The following is a 20,028-nucleotide window of genomic DNA, read 5'->3' on the forward strand; positions in this document are numbered from 1 at the left end:
CTAGGTGTGCACGTGAGCCAACGTACTCCATGTACTCCAAATGTGATGCATGATCTAGATTTAAGTATAATTGATAGGTACATTTTTTTTTAACTAAATAACTGGATTTCAAAACTCTAACGCGAAAGTAGTGAAAAGCCTGACCTAAAAATAAAAATCAGATGTCTTTCTAACTTGATTAAACATTTTTTATTTCGATAAATGGTTTTACAAAGTATTGGTGAGTTATTAATATTGTTTTTATAATATGTTCCATTATTATATATACGACTAATCAATATAATATGGTTAATTTCTAATTAGTTATGGTCAGGTGAATATGTTATTTCTGATATTTAAAAAAAATTGGAATAGGATGTTAACATAATTTTACTTTCATTTTCCTTTACAAATTCTAATATAATAATTTAGTCTAAAGTACATACGCTAATAATCCTAGGCTTGGTCCATTTTGCCGGATTAGTGTGACAATGACTAATGACTACTACTTGGGAGAGTGAAGTACTTGTTCTCGAACTTGATTTTTATTTTATTACTTGATTCCGATGAATATTTTATTTCTATCTTTATTCTCGATTCTTTGGAACTCGATCCTCAACTGGTACCTGTTACCCGATCAAATTCTTATAAGGTTATAAAAATTTAGAAAACATAATTTTAAAGATGTTACATATACCTAACATACCCGATTACTTACATATTTAGTATATGTTAAAAAATATTACAATTTTGTTATTATATATTACCGTTGAAAAAATATATTAAAATAAAGCTTGAATACAATTTAAGAGTAAAGATTGAAGATAAAAAGTGAGAAGAGAAATAACATTTTGTTATTAAAAATAATTAAAGATGAAAAGTAATAAAAAACAAAAAAATAAACCTTTGTGAAGAATCTTAACAAATAAGTTGAAATGAAGTGATACTGCCAAAAATAAATGTTATATTTATTGTGATATTTGTCCTAACGTGGAATGTAAGAGGTCACGTTAAGTCTTAATAAAAATAACATTTTATGTTTATTATTAATATAGTCCGATACTGGATTTTAGATTTTTGTTTCGCACACCCTTCATTCCCGAATGCGGTCGGGTACCTTTCTACCTTCGTTGCCCGATTTCGAACCCAATTTAAAATACATGAACCTGATCATCGGGTACCCACAATATATATAGGTAGTCATTGTCATCCTTAGACCGGACTATATATAAATTGTTTTTGGGTTACGACCATAAATCATATTACTAGCGATTTTTTATGTATGTTTTGATTAGGTGTGTTTTATAATATTTTAAATTCTCATTTATATGTTAGTTAGGACATGTTTTCTTCAATACTATTTTAGTATTCTTTTTCTTTTTATTCAATAATTCATTTAGTTTTCAATGGCTTTGATTTAGTGTTTATAGTGCTTACTAGCTAATTGTTGTGACTGATTTTTCAATGTTTTTAATTAGTAGTTTTATTTGTTTATTTTTCAATGGCTAATTATTTATATTTTTGTTTTAGTAATTTAGTGTTTAATATATATGTTTTTGACTAATTTGTGTCATATTCTTTGTTTTATAATCTAAATTTTTTATATGTAAGAATATTTATGAATTTGATGGTGAATGAGAAGTTATAAGAATATGCTGAAAATGTGTTATAAAGACTGAAATGTGTTGCTGAAAATTGTTAAAATTGTGTTGAAATATTGATGTAATTTGAAATTTGATTACTGAAATGTTGAAAAGATGATTGCTTAAGATTTTTTATTTGTTTTTTTTGCTAATTTTTTTTAGTTAAGATGTGTATGCTTAGTTGATGAATGAAAATGTGCCTAATTAGTTGATTATTATGTTTGATAAATAATTTGAAATATAACTTGACCACATTTAAAAACAAAGAATTTAACTAGATAGTTATCTAGTGAATGAAGATTTTTGGAGAAGTCGTCCAATATTTAATTAAAATAAATCTTCACCTAACAAAGAAGTCATTTTATATTCCTATTAATGAAAATGTTTTTCTTTGGTTGTATCTCTTTTTGAAAAGGCAAAACTTGATTTGATTTTAGTCTTAAGACTTCTATCTTGAAGAGTAGCATTATTTAAGATGTTTTAACCAATCTTTTATGTCAATTTTATCATGAAATAACAAAAACCAATATATAATTTCCAAAATTAATAATATTATTGGATGTGTTTTAAACCACTTTAATACCAATATTAATATGAAATTTTAAAAATATATATACTTTTTCATAATAAAATAATAACATTTTATTTCAAAAATAAACTCATCTAATCAAAAAGAGAAAAAATAAATATTTCCTCATCACTCTCCTCTTTAACTTCTTTCTTCTCTTCAGCTGCCGGAGTTTCAGCAGCTTTTGTCGCCGGTGATGCTGCCACCGTCGCAGCTCCTCCACCGACCAAACCACCGCCAATAATAACCTGGCATCGGCGAATAGGGGCGGAGCCAGGATGAAAAATTGCATGGGGCTGACTCTAACTTGCATCTCAGATTTAACTTTCAATGCTCCGCTTTTTTTTCAATAAAATTTTCACGATTATTCGAAGATGGAGACTCGTCATGCCCTCTCAATGCACACGTTTGCAAAATGAGCCACCGAGTGCTTTCAATAGTTGCTGTAAGCCGTAATCTGTTATTTTGTTTTTCATCTGAAGACCGTGCATTCAGTACTTTGTCAATATGACAAGGATATTCATTAGATTATCAAGATATTCAACTACCCTATTATGTGGTGAAATATTACATTCTATATGCATAACAAAAGAGCATTTATCCTCATCATTAACTCGCTTTCAATATTTGAATCCATCTATTGTAAATGTAGGTTTTTGGGGTTTCTTATGTTCAAACAAGAAACATGGGAAACAAAAAACAGAATCTTTCAAAAGAGAGTATTCTAACCAAGTAAATTTTTTAAACCAATGACTTTGGAACCGTCGATTTTGATTTCTAAATTTGGTCGGCAGGTACTCATCCTTAATAGGTTGATATGACCCCATCTTGATATAAGCTCGTCTAATTTCATCCCTTTGATTAAAAGGATATTTCCATATCGGAATACGTAATTCTGGATCAAGTTTAAGAGAACTTACATCAACATCAATTCTAGGAGATTTGTTAGATTCTTGAGCAGGGATATTAAATTCTTTATTTAAATACCGAATGAAACCAATATAACTATTTTAACTTGTTTATTAATATTAATTTATATTTTCTTATAAATTTTTGAAATAATTTAAAATTAAAAAATATAAAACACTATTATTATTTTAATTTTTATATTTTATCCTTATAAATAATTTGTATTATTAATTATATATTATATTGAAATAAATAAAAATAATGTATAATTATTATATAAATATAATTTTAAAATAAATAATATTATTATATGATTTACATTATTTTATATATAATTTTTTATACTTTATTTATATAAATAAATTTTATTTATATATTAATTAAAATTTATGTATTATTATAAATATTTGTATATTAAAAAATATTAATAAAATTATATTTAAAATTAAAATAATATAATTATGAATTAGTTCATAGATATATTATATTTTAAAATTAAAGGTGAAGCTAGGGTTTGATCATCTAATCTTATTTTCACATAATCTCATTTTCACATAGTCAATTGGGTAGCCAATTAGGTTGACAGTCACATGTTAAACACATATATAAAATGTTTTATTTAAACATTGTAGGATCATCAAAACCATCATTCATTACTGATCACTAGTACGAAACCAAAATTTAAAATCTACCCAACTTATAAACTTTTCGTAAAATCTACATTCAAGTAAATAAAAAAAATATACATAATTTACTGTCGCTAATTCTCTTTAACAAAAATTCTCTACTTATCGTTATTGTCATTACATACACAATAATTTGGGCTATCGTTCTTGACTAATCATAATTCATAATTCAGTCAATGAAGTTACATGACAAAAACAAATCAAAAACCAATGTATATCACATGATTAAGATTTGTCAAACTTTGATCATGAAATTACAAGATCAAAACTAATCCATAACATCTATAAATCACACTAATTACGAAGTCTCACAATGAATTAACTAAGAACAAACAAACGGAAAAAGGAAAATAAGAGATCGATACTTGAAAAACAACGGAAGAAGGATAAACGAATGAGAAAGAAGATTGAACACCGCTAGAAGAATCAACAGAGAAAACAGTCTGAACTAATTTTCTCGGCTGATGCTTCAAGATTGCCGGTGATCTGTTTGGTCGTTCCAATCGGCGCCGGAAGTCCTGCAGACGAAAGTAAAGACACCCATTCTTCCTTGAGAAATTTTTTGATGAATATTTTGGACGAAGAGAATGACGAAGTTAAGTTGACTTTCTATGGTTTTATAGTAGAAATATGGAAACCCTAGCTACTCCTCTTTCTATATTATGGGAATAAATTTTGTTAATTTTGTTAATTAGCCTTCAACGCGTGTAGGCCCTATTTACAAGGAAATTATACTAAATCTATTAATAATTACGCTATTTTTTCTTCTTGTGTTCATGTTTTTAGGAATATTCGAAATAATTTTTTTCAAATTTAAATTCAATTTTATTTTACTTTTATTTGTTAAATTAAATAAATTACATCTTGTATTTATCTAATTTAATATATATTTATTTAATTAAATATAATAAATTATATAATATATAATAAGAAAAGAATTTATTTTGTTTTAATCAAATCAAGATTTTATTTGAATTTTAAATAAAAAATAAATTTAAATGTGATTTATTGTACAATTTTATATAATTAATGAAATAAATTATAATATATATTATGACAAATTCCGTGCGTGCGTGCGTGACCCTCAAATTATTTATTTAAACCAAATCTCCTCAAATAAAAAAAATAAAAAATAAAAATCACTAATGATATTTTTTCAAATTTTCAGTTATGTTTAACCGTTGTAATTAAATATTATATATAATATCTGTAATAGTTAATTATTATATTTATATATATATATATATAATAAATATTTTATTTTTTTATTTTTTATCATTATTTTATATATATATATAATTATTAAATATCTTTCATATATATATATATATAAAATATTTATATAATATAAATTATTTATTTTATCTATATATACATATATAAAACAAAAGGTAAATTATTGGGTGACCTTTCAGCCACTCATTTATTTTAACCATTAAATTATTTCTAAAAATATATATTATATAAATTTAATAATTATATATATAAATAAATAAATTAATGATGAAAATATTATATATAAATTATATATATATATATATATTATATAAATTATTTTTAAGTTTTATTTTATATGTATGGATATAGATATGTATAGATAAAAATAAATAATATATAAAATTTTATTTAATATATAAGAGAAATTTAATAATTATATAAATATAAAAAATAATTATAAGATATATATATATTATTATATAAATATTATATATATATATATATAAACGATTTAATAATTATATATATATAATAATAATTAAATATAATATATGTAAAATAATCATATTCTATTTCACACAGATTTATTTTAAAATTTAATTTGTGAGTAATTAGATAATCGTGCCAAGTTATTTATTTTAATATTAATGTCTATTTTATTATTAATATAAGTTTATATTTTAATTTTTATACAATTTATGTCTTATATATGTTATAAAATTATAACTAATCACTCTAAGTATAAAAATTTTCTTATACCAATTAAATTTAAATTCTCAATATATTCTTTATTAATTGAAGGACAAACGAAGGACAAAGAGAATTGAACACCGCAGAAGAAATAACGGTTCTGAACTAATTTTCTCTAAAGAATGAAGGTGGAGTCCGCTGATGCTTCAAGATTGTCGGGTGATCTGTCTGGCGTTCCAATTTGGCCGGAAGTCTTTATGGGAATAAATTATTTAAAAAAATATATATTATATAAATTTAATAATTATATATCTAAATATATAAATTAATGATGAAAATATTATATATAAATTATATATATATATATAAACTATTTTTAAGTTTTATTTTATATGTATTGATATAGATTTATATAGATAAAAATAAATAATATATAAAATTTTATTTAATATATAAGAGAAATTTAATAATTATATAAATATAAAAAATAATGATAAGATATATATATATATATATTATATATATAAACGATTTAATAATTATATATAAATATAAAAAATAATAATTAAATATAATATAGGTAAAATAATATCATATTCTATTTCACTCATCAATTTGTTTTTATGTAAAAAAAAATAAAAAAAAAAATAAATAGTTGATAGAAGGACATTGGTGACATTTGTTTTAAAATTTAATTTGTGAGTAATATTGTGCCAAGTAATTTTAGGTAATGTCTAGTATTTATTTATAACACAAATTATATCTGTTTTATTTTAATATTAATGTTTAATTTATTATTAATATAAGTTTATATTTTAATTTTTATACAATTTATATCTTATATTTGTTATAAAATTATAACTAATCCCTAAGTATAAAATTTTTCTTATACCAATTAATTTTAAATTTTCAATATATCCTTTATTAATATATTATATTTTATATTATTATTATATATATATATATAATTTTAATATTATTATTTAAAATAGTCCAATATTATAATTTTATAATTAAAAAATATATATTTATTATTATAATGATAATGATAATTATATTAATTATTAGGAAAAAACCTCACATATGTACTTGTACAACTAACTCATTTAAACGTATATACTAATAAAATGTCATTTAAACATATATACTATCAAAAATTAGCTCATTTAGCCTATTTTAGTAACCATGGTTAACTTTTATTTTTAAATTTATATATTTATTAATTAAATATTAATATATTTTCTCTCTCTTTCTTTTTCATTAATTAAACTAGGTAATTTATTTTATTCTTAAATTTTTTATTATTTTAATATTAATTTCTCTTTTATATTTCATCTTCTTTTTTTATTAGTTTTTATTTCTCATATTTCTTATATTCTTATTTTTTTTTAAATAACAACTTATTTATGAATTTTATGTTTTATTGTAATATTTTTTTTAAAGGATTTTTTCTTATTTAATTTAATATAATAAAAATGAAAAAATGTTTTTTCTTATTTAGTTTAATATAACTAAAAATAAAAATAATAATTTTTTATTTAATTTTTTTTCACGACTTATATTAGTAGTAAATGAATTGTTTTGTCTAATATTTGATTATTACTCTTTTGGTGTTTGATGAATGAGTTTTTATTATTATTCAATTCTTAATTATTAATTTATTTATTTTTGTGTTGAATGATTTTTATTGTTGAAAGAATTTTCATTGTTATATATAATTATTGAGATCAAACAATTTTAAAATAATTAATAATTAATGTGAATATAAAAAAAAATATATAAAAAAGAAGAAGAAATATAGAGTTAAAATAATTAATGATGAATGCTCATATATATATAAAATAAAATAAAAATAATCAATCATAAATACTCATATAAAAATAATAAAAAATTATAAAAAAGATAAAAATAGAGGGTTCATTTATTAGTAATAAATGAAAAAGAAAGAGAGAAAAAATATATTAATATTTAATTAATAAATATATAAATTTAAAAATAAAAGTTAATCATGGTTATTAAAAGAGGGAGCCAATTTTTAATAGTACATACGTTTAAATGACTTTTTATTAGTACATATATTTTAAGTGAGTTAGTTGTACAAGTGCATACGTCTAAATAAACTTTTTTCCTAATTATTATTATTATAATAATTTTTTATATTGTAATTAGATTATAAATTATATTGTTTATTATATATATTATTTGTATTTTATTACAATTATTAATAATATTTAAATTAAATAAATATAATTTACAATTTATATTATAATTAGTTTTTATACTTTAATTAAAATTACATTATTTACTAAATATAATAATTATAATATTAAATAATAATACAATAATTTATAATAATAAATAAATTAAGAGAATAATAATAATTAAATATTATTATATAAAAATAATTTTAAATTCATATTTTTACTTTAATTAATTAAAATGATAAAATTATCTTTTTATTTTTATACTACATTTTTTACTAAATACCAAATACAAAATAATAAATAATATACAACTTATATAATTTTTATAATTTAACCCAATATAAAATAATAATATACATAACTTATATTACTATGTATTATTTATACATTTGTGTAATTTATACTTTTATATAACTATCTATATCTTAAATAATTTATATAAATAAATTAATATTTTTACTAAAGTTATTTTTCCATTATTTTCATGCAGTCTAACTTTATTTGTAAATTGATACAACTCTTACATCGTCGTCATCATCACGTTAGCACTTTAATTTAAGATATTTTTTAATAATAAAAATCACTTATAACTTTTAATTTCTTAAATTAATGTTTTGTCTCTCAAAAATGTTAATAACAATAAAATTCTAAAATATGAACAATGAAATATTCCTAAATATAATATTAATAATTTCTATCTTTAGTGCTCATTAAACATTAACCTCTCATCATTACCTAAGTCTGACAAGTAAAATAAAATAAAAATATTTAGCTTGGTAAGTTAATACATATTCGAAGTTATATATTGTGCAAAATTATATAGATCGATAGTGAGTTAATAATCTTCATAGGTTTCAGAAACTACACTGGTAACCAAAATATCAGATATAATGAGTTTAATAATCTTCATAGGTTATTACATAAATTCATTAGGACGATAATAATTTGATCATGTAATGTATTATTTTTATTCAAACTCACTTAATCTATATTTATTAGAGATTAACCTTGTTCCATTCTTAACTGAAGAAAGTTAGCATGAGTTTCGACTTAAAATTTTTTTACCTAATTAATCTTTTACCAATCCTAAATATCTGCCGTGAACTAAGAAAACGTTTCATTTAAAGAGACCTTCTACCGCCTAAATAGTTACATTTTATAAATCAACAAAAGAAATCATTAAGTCATACACCATATCATATCATGTTTTTATTATTATCTTATTAATTATTTGTTTTACAAAAAAATCAATCTCCAAATATGTAACACATGAGAGATTGATGATCATTGAGAAAATTATGTAAGGAACGTGCTAAGTTACTGCAGAAATTGATTTCTCTTTTGTGATCTTTAACAAAAATTCTAAATAGAATACCGTGATTAATAATAGTTTATTAATCACGGCTTTTTGATAACACTGTCCTTAATAATCAATAATTCAGAATTTGTTAGTGGACGATTATTAAGGACGACGTTATTATAAAACCATGATTAATAATAGTTTATTAATCACGACTTTATGATAATGTCGTCCTTAATAATCAATAATCTAGAAATTGTAATGGAGGATTATTAAGGACGACGTTATCGTAAAACCGTGATTAATAAATAGTTTATTAATCACGGTTTTATGCTATCGTCGTGATTATTAATTTTCTCTAAAAAAGGCGGGAAGAAATGACTTTTAGCCACGACATTCATCATAAAATAATGACTAATAATAATGGCAGGAGTGTGGCGGGAAAGCCAAAATATTAGTCACGACGAATACAATGAAAGTCGTGGTTAATAATACTTATTAGTGTGGGCGTTACATAGCTGACACTAATAAAAATTATTAACCACGGCGTATAGATCGCTGACACTAATAAAAATCATTAACCACTGTGTATGGTCACCGTGGTTAATGTTGGTTGTTAAAAATACTTTTTTTTACTAGTGTCCATCTTTAGAAGTAGGAGGATCATGTTAATTTTCTAAAAAGATCTGCAGTAAAGAAAGAACCATCCATCAATAATAGGTTCTTTTCGTTCAAGAAGGTAACGTCTAATTTGAGAGTTTTTGCTAGACTATGAGACTTGATGTATATCGGAAGAAAAGCGACAAATAGTTAAAAAAAAAAGATCAACGAGACTTTGATAAAGAATGACAAATTTTCAAAGGAAATCAATGTTCAGGTTCAACAAGACATACAAATGTTGAATACAAATTTATAACGATGATTTGTTCATTGTTTGATTTTACGGTTTAATCAGCTAAAAATAAAAAAAAAAAATGACTTGTTATTTGGAAGAACTAAGTGTCATTTTTTTTAATTAAATTATTGATTGATTTGTTAATTTAGAAGAATAGAGGAAACCTATTGAAAATCAGTGATAAAGGTAAAACTTAAATGTTTTTTTGTTCTTAAATTGATATGTATGAACCTATATAGTTGAATATGTTACATTTATGACAAATTTTGTCATAATTAAGCAAAAGTATTCCAAAATTTTATACTATTCTTCTATTCCTTTATTTGTATGGAAAGAAGTTAGAAAACAAATTTTATACTATTCCTTTATATATTATTTAACAAATTTAGAGAGTTCCTTATTGCAAGGATTTGATTTAAATGCATTAAGCACAAAATGTGACTTACACGTTCTTTTAGTCACGTTCTTTTAAACATGTAGCCTATTCTTATTGTTGTATCTTCGGATTAGATTTGATTGAGTCCATATTTATGGATAGTATATACTTAATATGTAGTTTAACCAAACATAAAAGATAAATATATAGTTGATAAAACTTGCACATAAGGTTGGGCTGAAAAGGCCCATGCGCTCAAGGTTGGGCCGAATAAGGTTTGGCTGAAAAGGCCCATGCGCCCAAGGTTGGGCCGATTTAGGCTCACGCGTATATTGTGAATGAAAACCTAATATTGTATATAAATATGTGTTTTCTTATGCCATGGACAATCGCTCACGTCTTTGGTTGTATGCCTATAAGGTGTTGCCTCCTCATTTTCTCTCTCGAGGCACTCATTTGAATAAGTCTGAACCACAAGTTATCACTATCGTGCTAGCGAGATTCTCAAACATTGATGTTTAAGACTAGAGGTTTCACATGTATAAGTTAGATAAAGTTAGATCTATCATGGTTTTGATGCTCGATCTAAAACGTGACCTGGTCATGAGTTGTTTGGGCACATTGTCGCTTTTTGAAAATCTATCGATATTCAAGACTAAATCAAAGGATAAAAGGTATAAAATATTATATATTCTTTTATTAACGTTTAAACGATCTATTATGAAAAATGAAAGTCCTATAATTTTGAAATTTTAATTTTTCAATATTTCTCAGGACCATCGATCTTTCCAGTAAACCGTCCACATATTATTAGCTTCGAGATCTGCGTTGTCAAAGTTTGGACCAGCTGAAATGGAGTTACTACAAGTCATTTGCACTTGTTCGGCACATCTAACTCCAATGATTTATAGGAAACGATTATTCAAGTAAACATTTTTATGACAGTTGCAAATGAAAAATGTATTAGTGTTAAAAGAGACGAGGAAACAAAAATTGTACAAATATAATAATTATTATTATTAATAAAAGAAGATGTTGATATATATATATATAACTTTTATGGTTGTCTCTTTATTTTATTTTTAAATTAGAAAGTTATAAATAATAAATTTTATTTTAAATTAAATTTTATTTTTAAATATTTTATGATTTTTTTTATATATTATACACTTTATTCATTCTCTCATTCCTTTTCTTAATTTCTCTCTTATGTGATGTCACTCTTATTTTACTTCAAAAAATTAATGAACTAAATGAATGATTTAATTATTTTATAAAAATATAATTTACTATTTCAAAACACATTTAACATTGGATAAAACTTGTATATAATTTAAAATTTTGGAGGTTCAATACAAGAATATCTATTATATATTATTCTCTTAAATTTTTTCTTAATGAATTTCATTTATCATTTTTTTTCTCCATCATAAATTTTGTTTTTTCCACTAAGGGTGAGTAAAAGTTAAAGATGTTCAAGACTATTAAATATTTTTAATAAATATTAGGTAAATTCGTGTGAAAATACACACGGAAAAGATAAAAACAAAAGATTTTAAAAAATAATTAAAATATTTTAAAATATGTTTTAATTGTGTTTTATACTTAATAAATAAGGAATAATTTTTTATTTGAATGAGATATATATATATTATATATATAAAGAAATGATAAAGAGCAATAAAATAATGACAAGAAAGTGTATAAAAATGTGTTATCTCTTGAGTGGATTGAAAGTTTAATAAGAGAGAGAATTTTTAGATTTCAAAAGATACACATCATTTTTTTACATTTTTTTATCATTGTTTTCTTGTTCTCTATCATTTTTCGTATATAAATATAATAGATAAAAAATAAAAATTATTTTATTCATAAATTTATATAATATATTAAGAAAAATTAAAACAAAATTTTCTATTTTTATTATATATAAATTATTAACATAAATATTTTTATTTAATATTATAACAAGAGATATAGAGAAGTAAATGTTGTAATCGAGATGGAGATGCGCCAAATTTAATAATGTATTTATTTTCCATTTTAGTATTAAATTTATTAATTATAAATATATACAAAATTCATAAAATATAATATTATTATTTTAATTTATAATGTCCCTATATATATTTTAAAACAATATACAAATTAGAAAAAAAAATTAAAAATATATTTAATTAAATAAGTTAAGTTTGTAAAGTGATTGAGAAATCTATTTTTATTTATTTATTATTATCAAATCAAAATAAGATATTATATATTTTAAAAAATATTTTAGAATTTTGTAAAAAAATTAAAAAGAAAAATATTAATATATATATATATATATATAATTATATTATTAATTAAAAATACTAAAATAAAAATAAAAATAAAAACTATAAATCAAATTAATAAAAATATTTAAATTAAAAAAATTAAAAATATATTTAACTAAATAGGTTAAGTTTTAAATTTATTAAAAAATATATTTAAAATTTATTTATTATTATAGAAAAACAAATTTCAACACTTGAAATAATTATTTTTGGAGAATTGTATGAACAATCTTTTTTTATAGGAACATATTTTTTTATTTAATTATTATATTAATTTAATTACTTTTTAATATTTGTCTAATTGTCTATATAATAATTTATTATTATAAAAATTAAATCAAGACACGGTACAATAATTTTATTATCACATATATATTTTTTAAAATTATTTATATATATATATATTAATTTTAAATATATTTTTTATATTTATCCAAATATTTATTATATTAATTTATTTATTTTTAAATAATTAATTATATTCAATTTATTTATTTTTCTATTTTTGATAAATGTCAATTCCTACTAAATTTTATTATTAAATAATCAAAATTATTATAGGTATAAAAAATATAAAAAAAACTTAAATGAATGAATTAATTAATTTTTTAATTTTTTAAATAAGTATATAATAATAAAGAATATTAGACCATAGAACTCTATATAATTTAATTAGTAATTTGATTTATTTTTTTAAATTATTTTAACTTAATAGACGTTGTCAATTTATATGATTGGTATGTATACATTATGTCTTTTAGATGTATTTTAAACTTTATAAACACGATAAATTTAAAAATACAAGTAAACGATACATTTGGATTAAACTTAATTCTTACATATTAAAATCAATTCAAATATTTGAACAATATTTATTTTATTTAAAATATTTATATATGAATACTATTTTATTTTTATTATTATCGTTAATTTAATAAATTTGATAATTTTTAGTAATGTTAAGCATATAAAAAACAAATTTTTATGTTAATGATAAATTTAAGAAATTACATAACATCAAAAATAAATATAAAATTCTTTATGTATATATATTTATTTATAAGAAGTTAATTCTTAATAAATGAAGGAGGGTTATATGCAAATTTAATTTATAAATAATACAAATTTATACAATATAAGTATAAACAATTAAAATGGTTAATGATAAGTTAAACATTAAATAATATATCAAATTTACAAAAATTAAAATTACAAAAAATTGTATTTTGTTAGGATGACTCAAAATACAACTCATTTTAGTTCCATAAAGATGAATAGGAATCAAAGGAACAAATAAATTTAATTATGTAAAAAAAATCTTTATCAATATTAAGAACAATTCTTGACAGTGTTGGCAATAAATAAGTATGTATATAACATTATATATATATATAATAATAATAACTATTGAATAATATTATAAATATAAAATAAATAAATTTGGTGTATAAATTGTATCAAAGTTACTATTAAACTTATAGGTTGAGTATAATAAGTATACAATTGAGGATTATTTGAAATTCAATTCAAATAAATACTAAAGTTGTGAAAAGTTTCTGAAAAGACCTCTGAAATGTTCAATCAGACAGACTAGCCGTGTGTGTACCTACACTACACTTCACTCCTCTCACCTCCCATGACACTTTCTCCCTCTATGCTAGCAGACCTGCAATTACCACCATTCTTTCTCCGCCATTACCACCGACCAAAAAAGCTCCAAACTTTTCAGAACCCAACTCATGGATGATCATCCCTCCTCCGCTGCAAGAGTTTATCTCCCTCCTTCCGTAGAATCCTTGCTCCAAACCATCTGTGCCAAGCAGTGCCAAACGCCGCCTGACTTATATGTCCGACGCAGACTAGCTGCAATTGGAGAGGATGCGTCTTTACAAATTTTAACAAACATTTCGTCGTGCACGATTAAGAAGAGCCTCAGTGCCTTTATTGTACACTTGTCTAAGGATTATCTCTCAGATCAATCTCCACAAAAAACTGCTTCCCCTAGCAGTATCAGCCCCAGTACAGTCTAAATTCTCTATCTTTTTTTTTTTTTTTTTTTACTACTTTACTAATTACTGACCATTCTTCATTACAGGTTCTATATCTAACTCTCTTGCACAAAAATATGGTTCATGCTCACTTTTTGGCACTCCAGAGAGACAAAGGATTGAAGGGATTAGCCCCCAGTTGTCTGCCTTGAGTGAACTTGAGTTTAGGAAATCATTCTTAATACTTAGTTATATTAGAGGGTAAATTTCTGATCCTCCATTATCTTCATCTGCACAATCTAAAACTGCCTAGTTTAGGAAAGTTGCTTTATATGCAGGAAGAATGTAGAAGATCTTTTGACAGTTGATGATATTCTAAATCATAAAGATACACCAATGATTTCCTTTGAGTCCCTTATGTGGAACAAATTCGGTCAGCAAATTGGGGATCCTGGAAGTAGATCAAAGGTAAAGATATAATGTTGTTTTTTTCAATGTCATAGGTTCTGAATTCTGATGTTGTCTTACTTGCAGTATGTGGACTGGGATTCTGGACATACACATATATATCACTGTCATGTTAATTCTAATGGAGCTTACTTCTTTAAGGTATATGCTTCTTTGCTCTTAATTGATTTAGCATTATTACTGAAATGCCATAATATTTATCCAGGGGCCATTTTTAACTACAACGAGAACTCATCTTCAAAGAAAATTAGGAGATGAAAATGTACTGCTGGTGAAATTTACTGATGAGGCTGGTTTTAGGAAAGTTGCTGAACAAGGAGTTCTAGTTGGTTTGAGGCTGTATAGATTTTTTGGTGAGTTAACTTTGAAAAATGGAAATAGTGTGCGATAAATAATATACTAATTCCTTTAATTTCCAATCTTGATCTGGTCAATGAACTAGTGTATAAAGATGGAGGTAAAGAGGAGAAGAAAAAAGATCCAACTTCTTCACCTGTCAAATGTTACTTTGTTAGAATGCAGTCTGTAGCTCCGTTTCATGAGGAAGAGCCTTATATTCTGTCGGACAAGACAGTTTATGAAGCTAGATGTCTTTTTATGCATGGACATACTACATCTAGCATGACTAAATATATGGCAAGGTTGGTAATTTTGGATTTCCATGTATTTTTCTTGGCCTTGTTCATTAATGATTAATGTTTTGTTTCAGGTTTTCCTTAATACTATCCAAGACGATACCACTGCCAATTGATCTTACTTCTGTGGAAGTTGTCTTCATTGATGATATTCCATGTCGGGTATAATTTTCAACTGTTTTCTCTCTAAATTATGTGTTCTTACTTCTTAGTCAACAACTAGTTCTTTCACACATTAATGTGTCATTCTTGTTTCACTGACTGTAGGATGCAACTGGTTTTATTGTAAATAATGAAGACAATGAACCTCTTATACATACAGATGGAACTGGGTTTATTTCAGAAGACCTTGCTATCAAATGTCCCAAGGATTTCTCAAAGCATGTAAGATACTTCTAAACATTGTTTAATTTTCAGCTCTAATTCCGTTACATTTCTCCAGAAACATCTAGATCATGTTGATATTTATGACGATATGGTATCTGGAGTCTCAGAAAATCACGCTACTGCTGCTACAGATCCGGTATATACTGGACAAATTAAATTTCCTTGTTGATTCCAGAGTTCGATTTCAGGAAATCTTATTTTCAGTTATTTTTTTTCCTTTTCTAGCCTTTGCTCATGCAGTGTCGATTATTTTACAAAGGATATTCTGTGAAGGGGACTTTTCTAGTCAACAAAAAGGTAACTGTTTTGCTGTCGATTGGTAGTTATCTATGTTGTAAGAAGATTGATTAGTAAGGAAAAATTGTCATCAACTCAATGTATAGTAGATGTTTCACCTTTGATCCACCCTTGGTAATTCAGTGACAAAAATGCTTGGACTAAGGGGCTTACTATCTTGATGTGTGGTTTGATTCTCATTGAAAACACTATATTATGGAGGTGCGCGGAAGTTTGCCCGGACACCCTAGGAATATGATGTTTCACATTTTCTTGTTTTTTTCTATTAAGATTAAATTCTACTAATTTTTTCAAATTTATGTAGCTTCCGTCTAGAAGAATTGAGATTCGACAATCAATGGTGAAGGTTACAAGGGACACCGAGGTTAAAAATCTACTAACTTTAGATTCGCTAGAGTTGGTGGCTATAAGGTAACTTTCTTCTATTCACTAAGACAATAAGTCAATACTCAGCATGGGCCATTTTTTGTGTTTTGTCTTGCAGTCGAAAACCAAAGAAAACCTTTCTATCAAAAAATCTGATTGCGTTACTTACCTATGGAGGGATTCCTGGAAATTTCTTTAAAAATATTCTCATGAATACATTGGAAGATGTCCGGAATATTTTCTCCAGTCATACTGCAGCATTACGAGGTATTTTTGGTTTTTAGCGGTTTTTGTTTAGGATCTGGACTATTGTAGTTCGATTCTCACTGTAAGCACATTGATTGAAGTGAGGAGTCATGGCGATGGATGTTGTCCTTAAGGAACAATCCAAATGATGATCTTTAAAAAACAATTTAGACTGTTTTATTTCTTCAAGAGCTTGTTTGATGTAGGATTATTTGGAAATAACATAGGTTATTTGAAAATAATATTGTTTAATGATAATAATAGATTATGCTGGGTTATTTGGATTAAATTACTAAAATTATTTTAAAATGTTGCACATCCAAATTATATTAGATCCTGAAAAAATGACATTGTTTACTGCAGTTGCAATAAACTATGGAGAAATTGACGATTATTACACTGTTGCCAAGATGATTCTCAACCGTATTCCTTTGGATGAACCATACCTGCAATACCGTTTGTCTATCCTTGGAAAAGTCGAACGAACAGGACTAAAAGGAGGCAAACTTCCTATTGACGAAAGCTTTTACCTCATGGGGACAGCCGATCCAACTGGAGTTCTAAAAAGTGACGAAGTTTGTGTTATTCTGTAAGTTTATTTCTTACATAGTTTAAGGAAGAACATAAAAATTCCAGTTTGTTTCTTATCGGTTTTTTTTATTTTGTTATTAGGGAGAATGGGCAAATTTCAGGGAATGTTTTAGTGTACAGAAACCCAGGGCTCCATTTTGGAGATGTACATATACTGAAAGCAGTTTATGTACCAGACATGGAGTTCATCGTTGGAAATGCTAAATATGGGATATTTTTCTCAATAAATGGCCAGAGATCGGCTGCTTCTGAAATTGCAAATGGTGATTTTGATGGTGATATGTATTGGGTCTCAAGAAATCCTCAGGTTATGTAATTATTTTAGTGATTTTTCTGTATTAGACATAGCACTTACTGATTTTTGTATCTAAACTTATGTTGATTTACAGCTTTTACATTATTTTAAGGCGAGTGAACCATGGAGACGCGTTCGATCAGTTCCAAATAAGCCAAGTCAAAAGCCTGGCGACCTCTCACCCGAACAATTGGAACACGAGCTCTTTCAACAATTCATTGAAACCAGGTTTCATCAAAGGTGTGATGTGTACATTTATTTATATTTTTCCTATTAGAAAAAATAAAACAAAGATTTACAAACAGAAATACAAGAAAAATGGATATGACAAACATCATATTTACTCCCATTGCAGTAGCTCTAGCGGTATTGCAGCTGACAGTTGGCTTACATTCATGGATCGTTTATTAACAATGGAAGAGAAGGATCATTCTGAAAAGGAACGGTTGAAGGAAAAAATGATTCAATTGGTAGATATATACTACGATTCTCTAGATGCACCTAAAACTGGAAAAAAAGTTGTGGTTCCAAAAGAATTGAAAACCGAGCAGTACCCTCATTTTATGGAACGAAGTAGAAGCTACCGCTCCAAGTCTATTTTGGGACAAATATATGATATTGTAGTGGAATCATTTCAAGCTGAAGGAGAAATTGGACAACAAGGTGAATTAACAATAATACATAATATAAATCATCATTTTTTTTTCTTGTGCTAAGTTCTAACCAAACATAATATATTTATTGCTTATCTAGAGATATGGAAATTGCCTAGTTTCAACATACAACCTCCTCAATCAGCTATGGCCATTTGGAGTCAGAGGTACAATGATTACAGAAAAGAGATGAGTTCTGCATTACAATCAAGTAATACAAGTTCCGGAAGTTCTTCAACTGAAGGTTCAAAGCTAGATAAAGACTCTATTAATGAAGCTGCAAGCCAAATCATCAAGAAATACAAACAGGTTTGAAGTTTTTTTTATAATTTTGAAATGGGTCCTGACTAACAAGCGGTTAATGTAGATTTTGTATGGCGCGGATGAGTTTGAACTACGTAAGAGGAATTTGGAAGATGTTTGCAATGAGGCAGTTGCAATATATCATGTGACGTATCAATACGCTCAATTGAGGTCTTCGGTTAGTTCGTGTGGATTTGTGTGGAAGGTTGCGGGTGATGCCCTTTTTCATATTCACGCGTTGGGCCTTGACGAAAGGTGCGTACCGTGTTTACCCTCGGTTCTTAGGGAGCTTCTTAGGTAGGACTTAGGAGGATGTTTAGATATGTGGTTTCTAATGTTGTAATGTATTATATGTTGTAATGTAATGTTGTATTTATTCTTCATGTATTATATGTTGTTGTATTGGACACTTCATTTTTAGGCAGTATTTTACTTTAATTTATAATATATTATATATCTTTTCTTTGATTAATCTCTTAAATAATAATGAGAAAAAATAAATTCACTAAGAAAAAAACTCTCCTAATTGCAAAAGAAAATAAAAATCAAATTAACTTAGAAACTTTTTATTTTCAAGCCAACATAAAAATATCAAACTAACAAATAAAATATACATCATTTTAATAGCTAGAAAAATCAATTAAAACAAAGGCAATTGAATTCTATATTCAAATATTATTAAAAGAATATCAAAATATACATCATTTGGAAAAACTAAAAAAATCATTAAAAACAAAAGCCAACCATTTACAAAATAAATAAACCATTTACAAAATAAATAAACTTAGTCATCATTTGTGATGAAAGTCTAGTTGATAACTCTGTTTAAATAAGTTTGTTTTTTTTAATAAAAAAAAAGTGTGGTAAGAGTAACAAGTAACTATAAATAAATAAATGATATAATTATTATTAAGGATATAATCATTGATAATTTGAAATGTTATATTAATACTTACTAATTTTTTAATTTTTTTTTTATATTAATATAGTAAGATTTTATGTTTAGGTTTAGC

The 20,028-nt window shown here is 24.5% G+C and overlaps 1 protein-coding gene and 1 pseudogene across 1 annotated transcript; one reads left to right on the top strand and one right to left on the bottom strand.

Annotated features, from left to right (window-relative positions):
* Positions 1-2,285: 2,285 nt before the first annotated feature.
* Positions 2,286-4,329, bottom strand: LOC124936922 (annotated as a pseudogene).
* A 10,082-nt stretch (positions 4,330-14,411) lies between these two features.
* On the top strand, positions 14,412-19,476 carry LOC124937019 (probable RNA-dependent RNA polymerase 5). Its single transcript, XM_047477535.1, has 18 exons — positions 14,412-14,805; positions 14,882-15,035; positions 15,113-15,242; positions 15,309-15,383; positions 15,448-15,595; positions 15,685-15,883; positions 15,952-16,039; positions 16,145-16,261; positions 16,320-16,400; positions 16,490-16,561; positions 16,866-16,972; positions 17,046-17,194; positions 17,537-17,762; positions 17,846-18,071; positions 18,154-18,299; positions 18,415-18,722; positions 18,813-19,021; positions 19,080-19,476. Exons 1-18 carry the CDS (start codon positions 14,526-14,528, stop codon positions 19,314-19,316), a joined length of 2,952 nt encoding a protein of 983 aa, XP_047333491.1. The 5' UTR covers positions 14,412-14,525; the 3' UTR covers positions 19,317-19,476.
* The last annotated feature ends 552 nt before the right edge of the window (positions 19,477-20,028 follow it).

Source organism: Impatiens glandulifera, chromosome 4 (assembly GCF_907164915.1).
Source record: "Impatiens glandulifera chromosome 4, dImpGla2.1, whole genome shotgun sequence".
NCBI lineage: Eukaryota > Viridiplantae > Streptophyta > Magnoliopsida > Ericales > Balsaminaceae > Impatiens > Impatiens glandulifera.

What these genes read in the sequence shown, in the direction of transcription:
- LOC124937019 (XM_047477535.1), top strand. Translation starts at nt 14,526, where the DNA reads ATGGATGATCATCCCTCCTCCGCTGCAAGAGTTTATCTCCCTCCTTCC. An exon ending in CCAAGGATTTCTCAAAGCAT is followed by an intron (nt 16,262 to 16,319) that starts GTAAGATACTTC and finishes ACATTTCTCCAG; the next exon opens with AAACATCTAGATCATGTTGA. An exon ending in GACGAAGTTTGTGTTATTCT is followed by an intron (nt 17,763 to 17,845) that starts GTAAGTTTATTT and finishes TTTTGTTATTAG; the next exon opens with GGAGAATGGGCAAATTTCAG.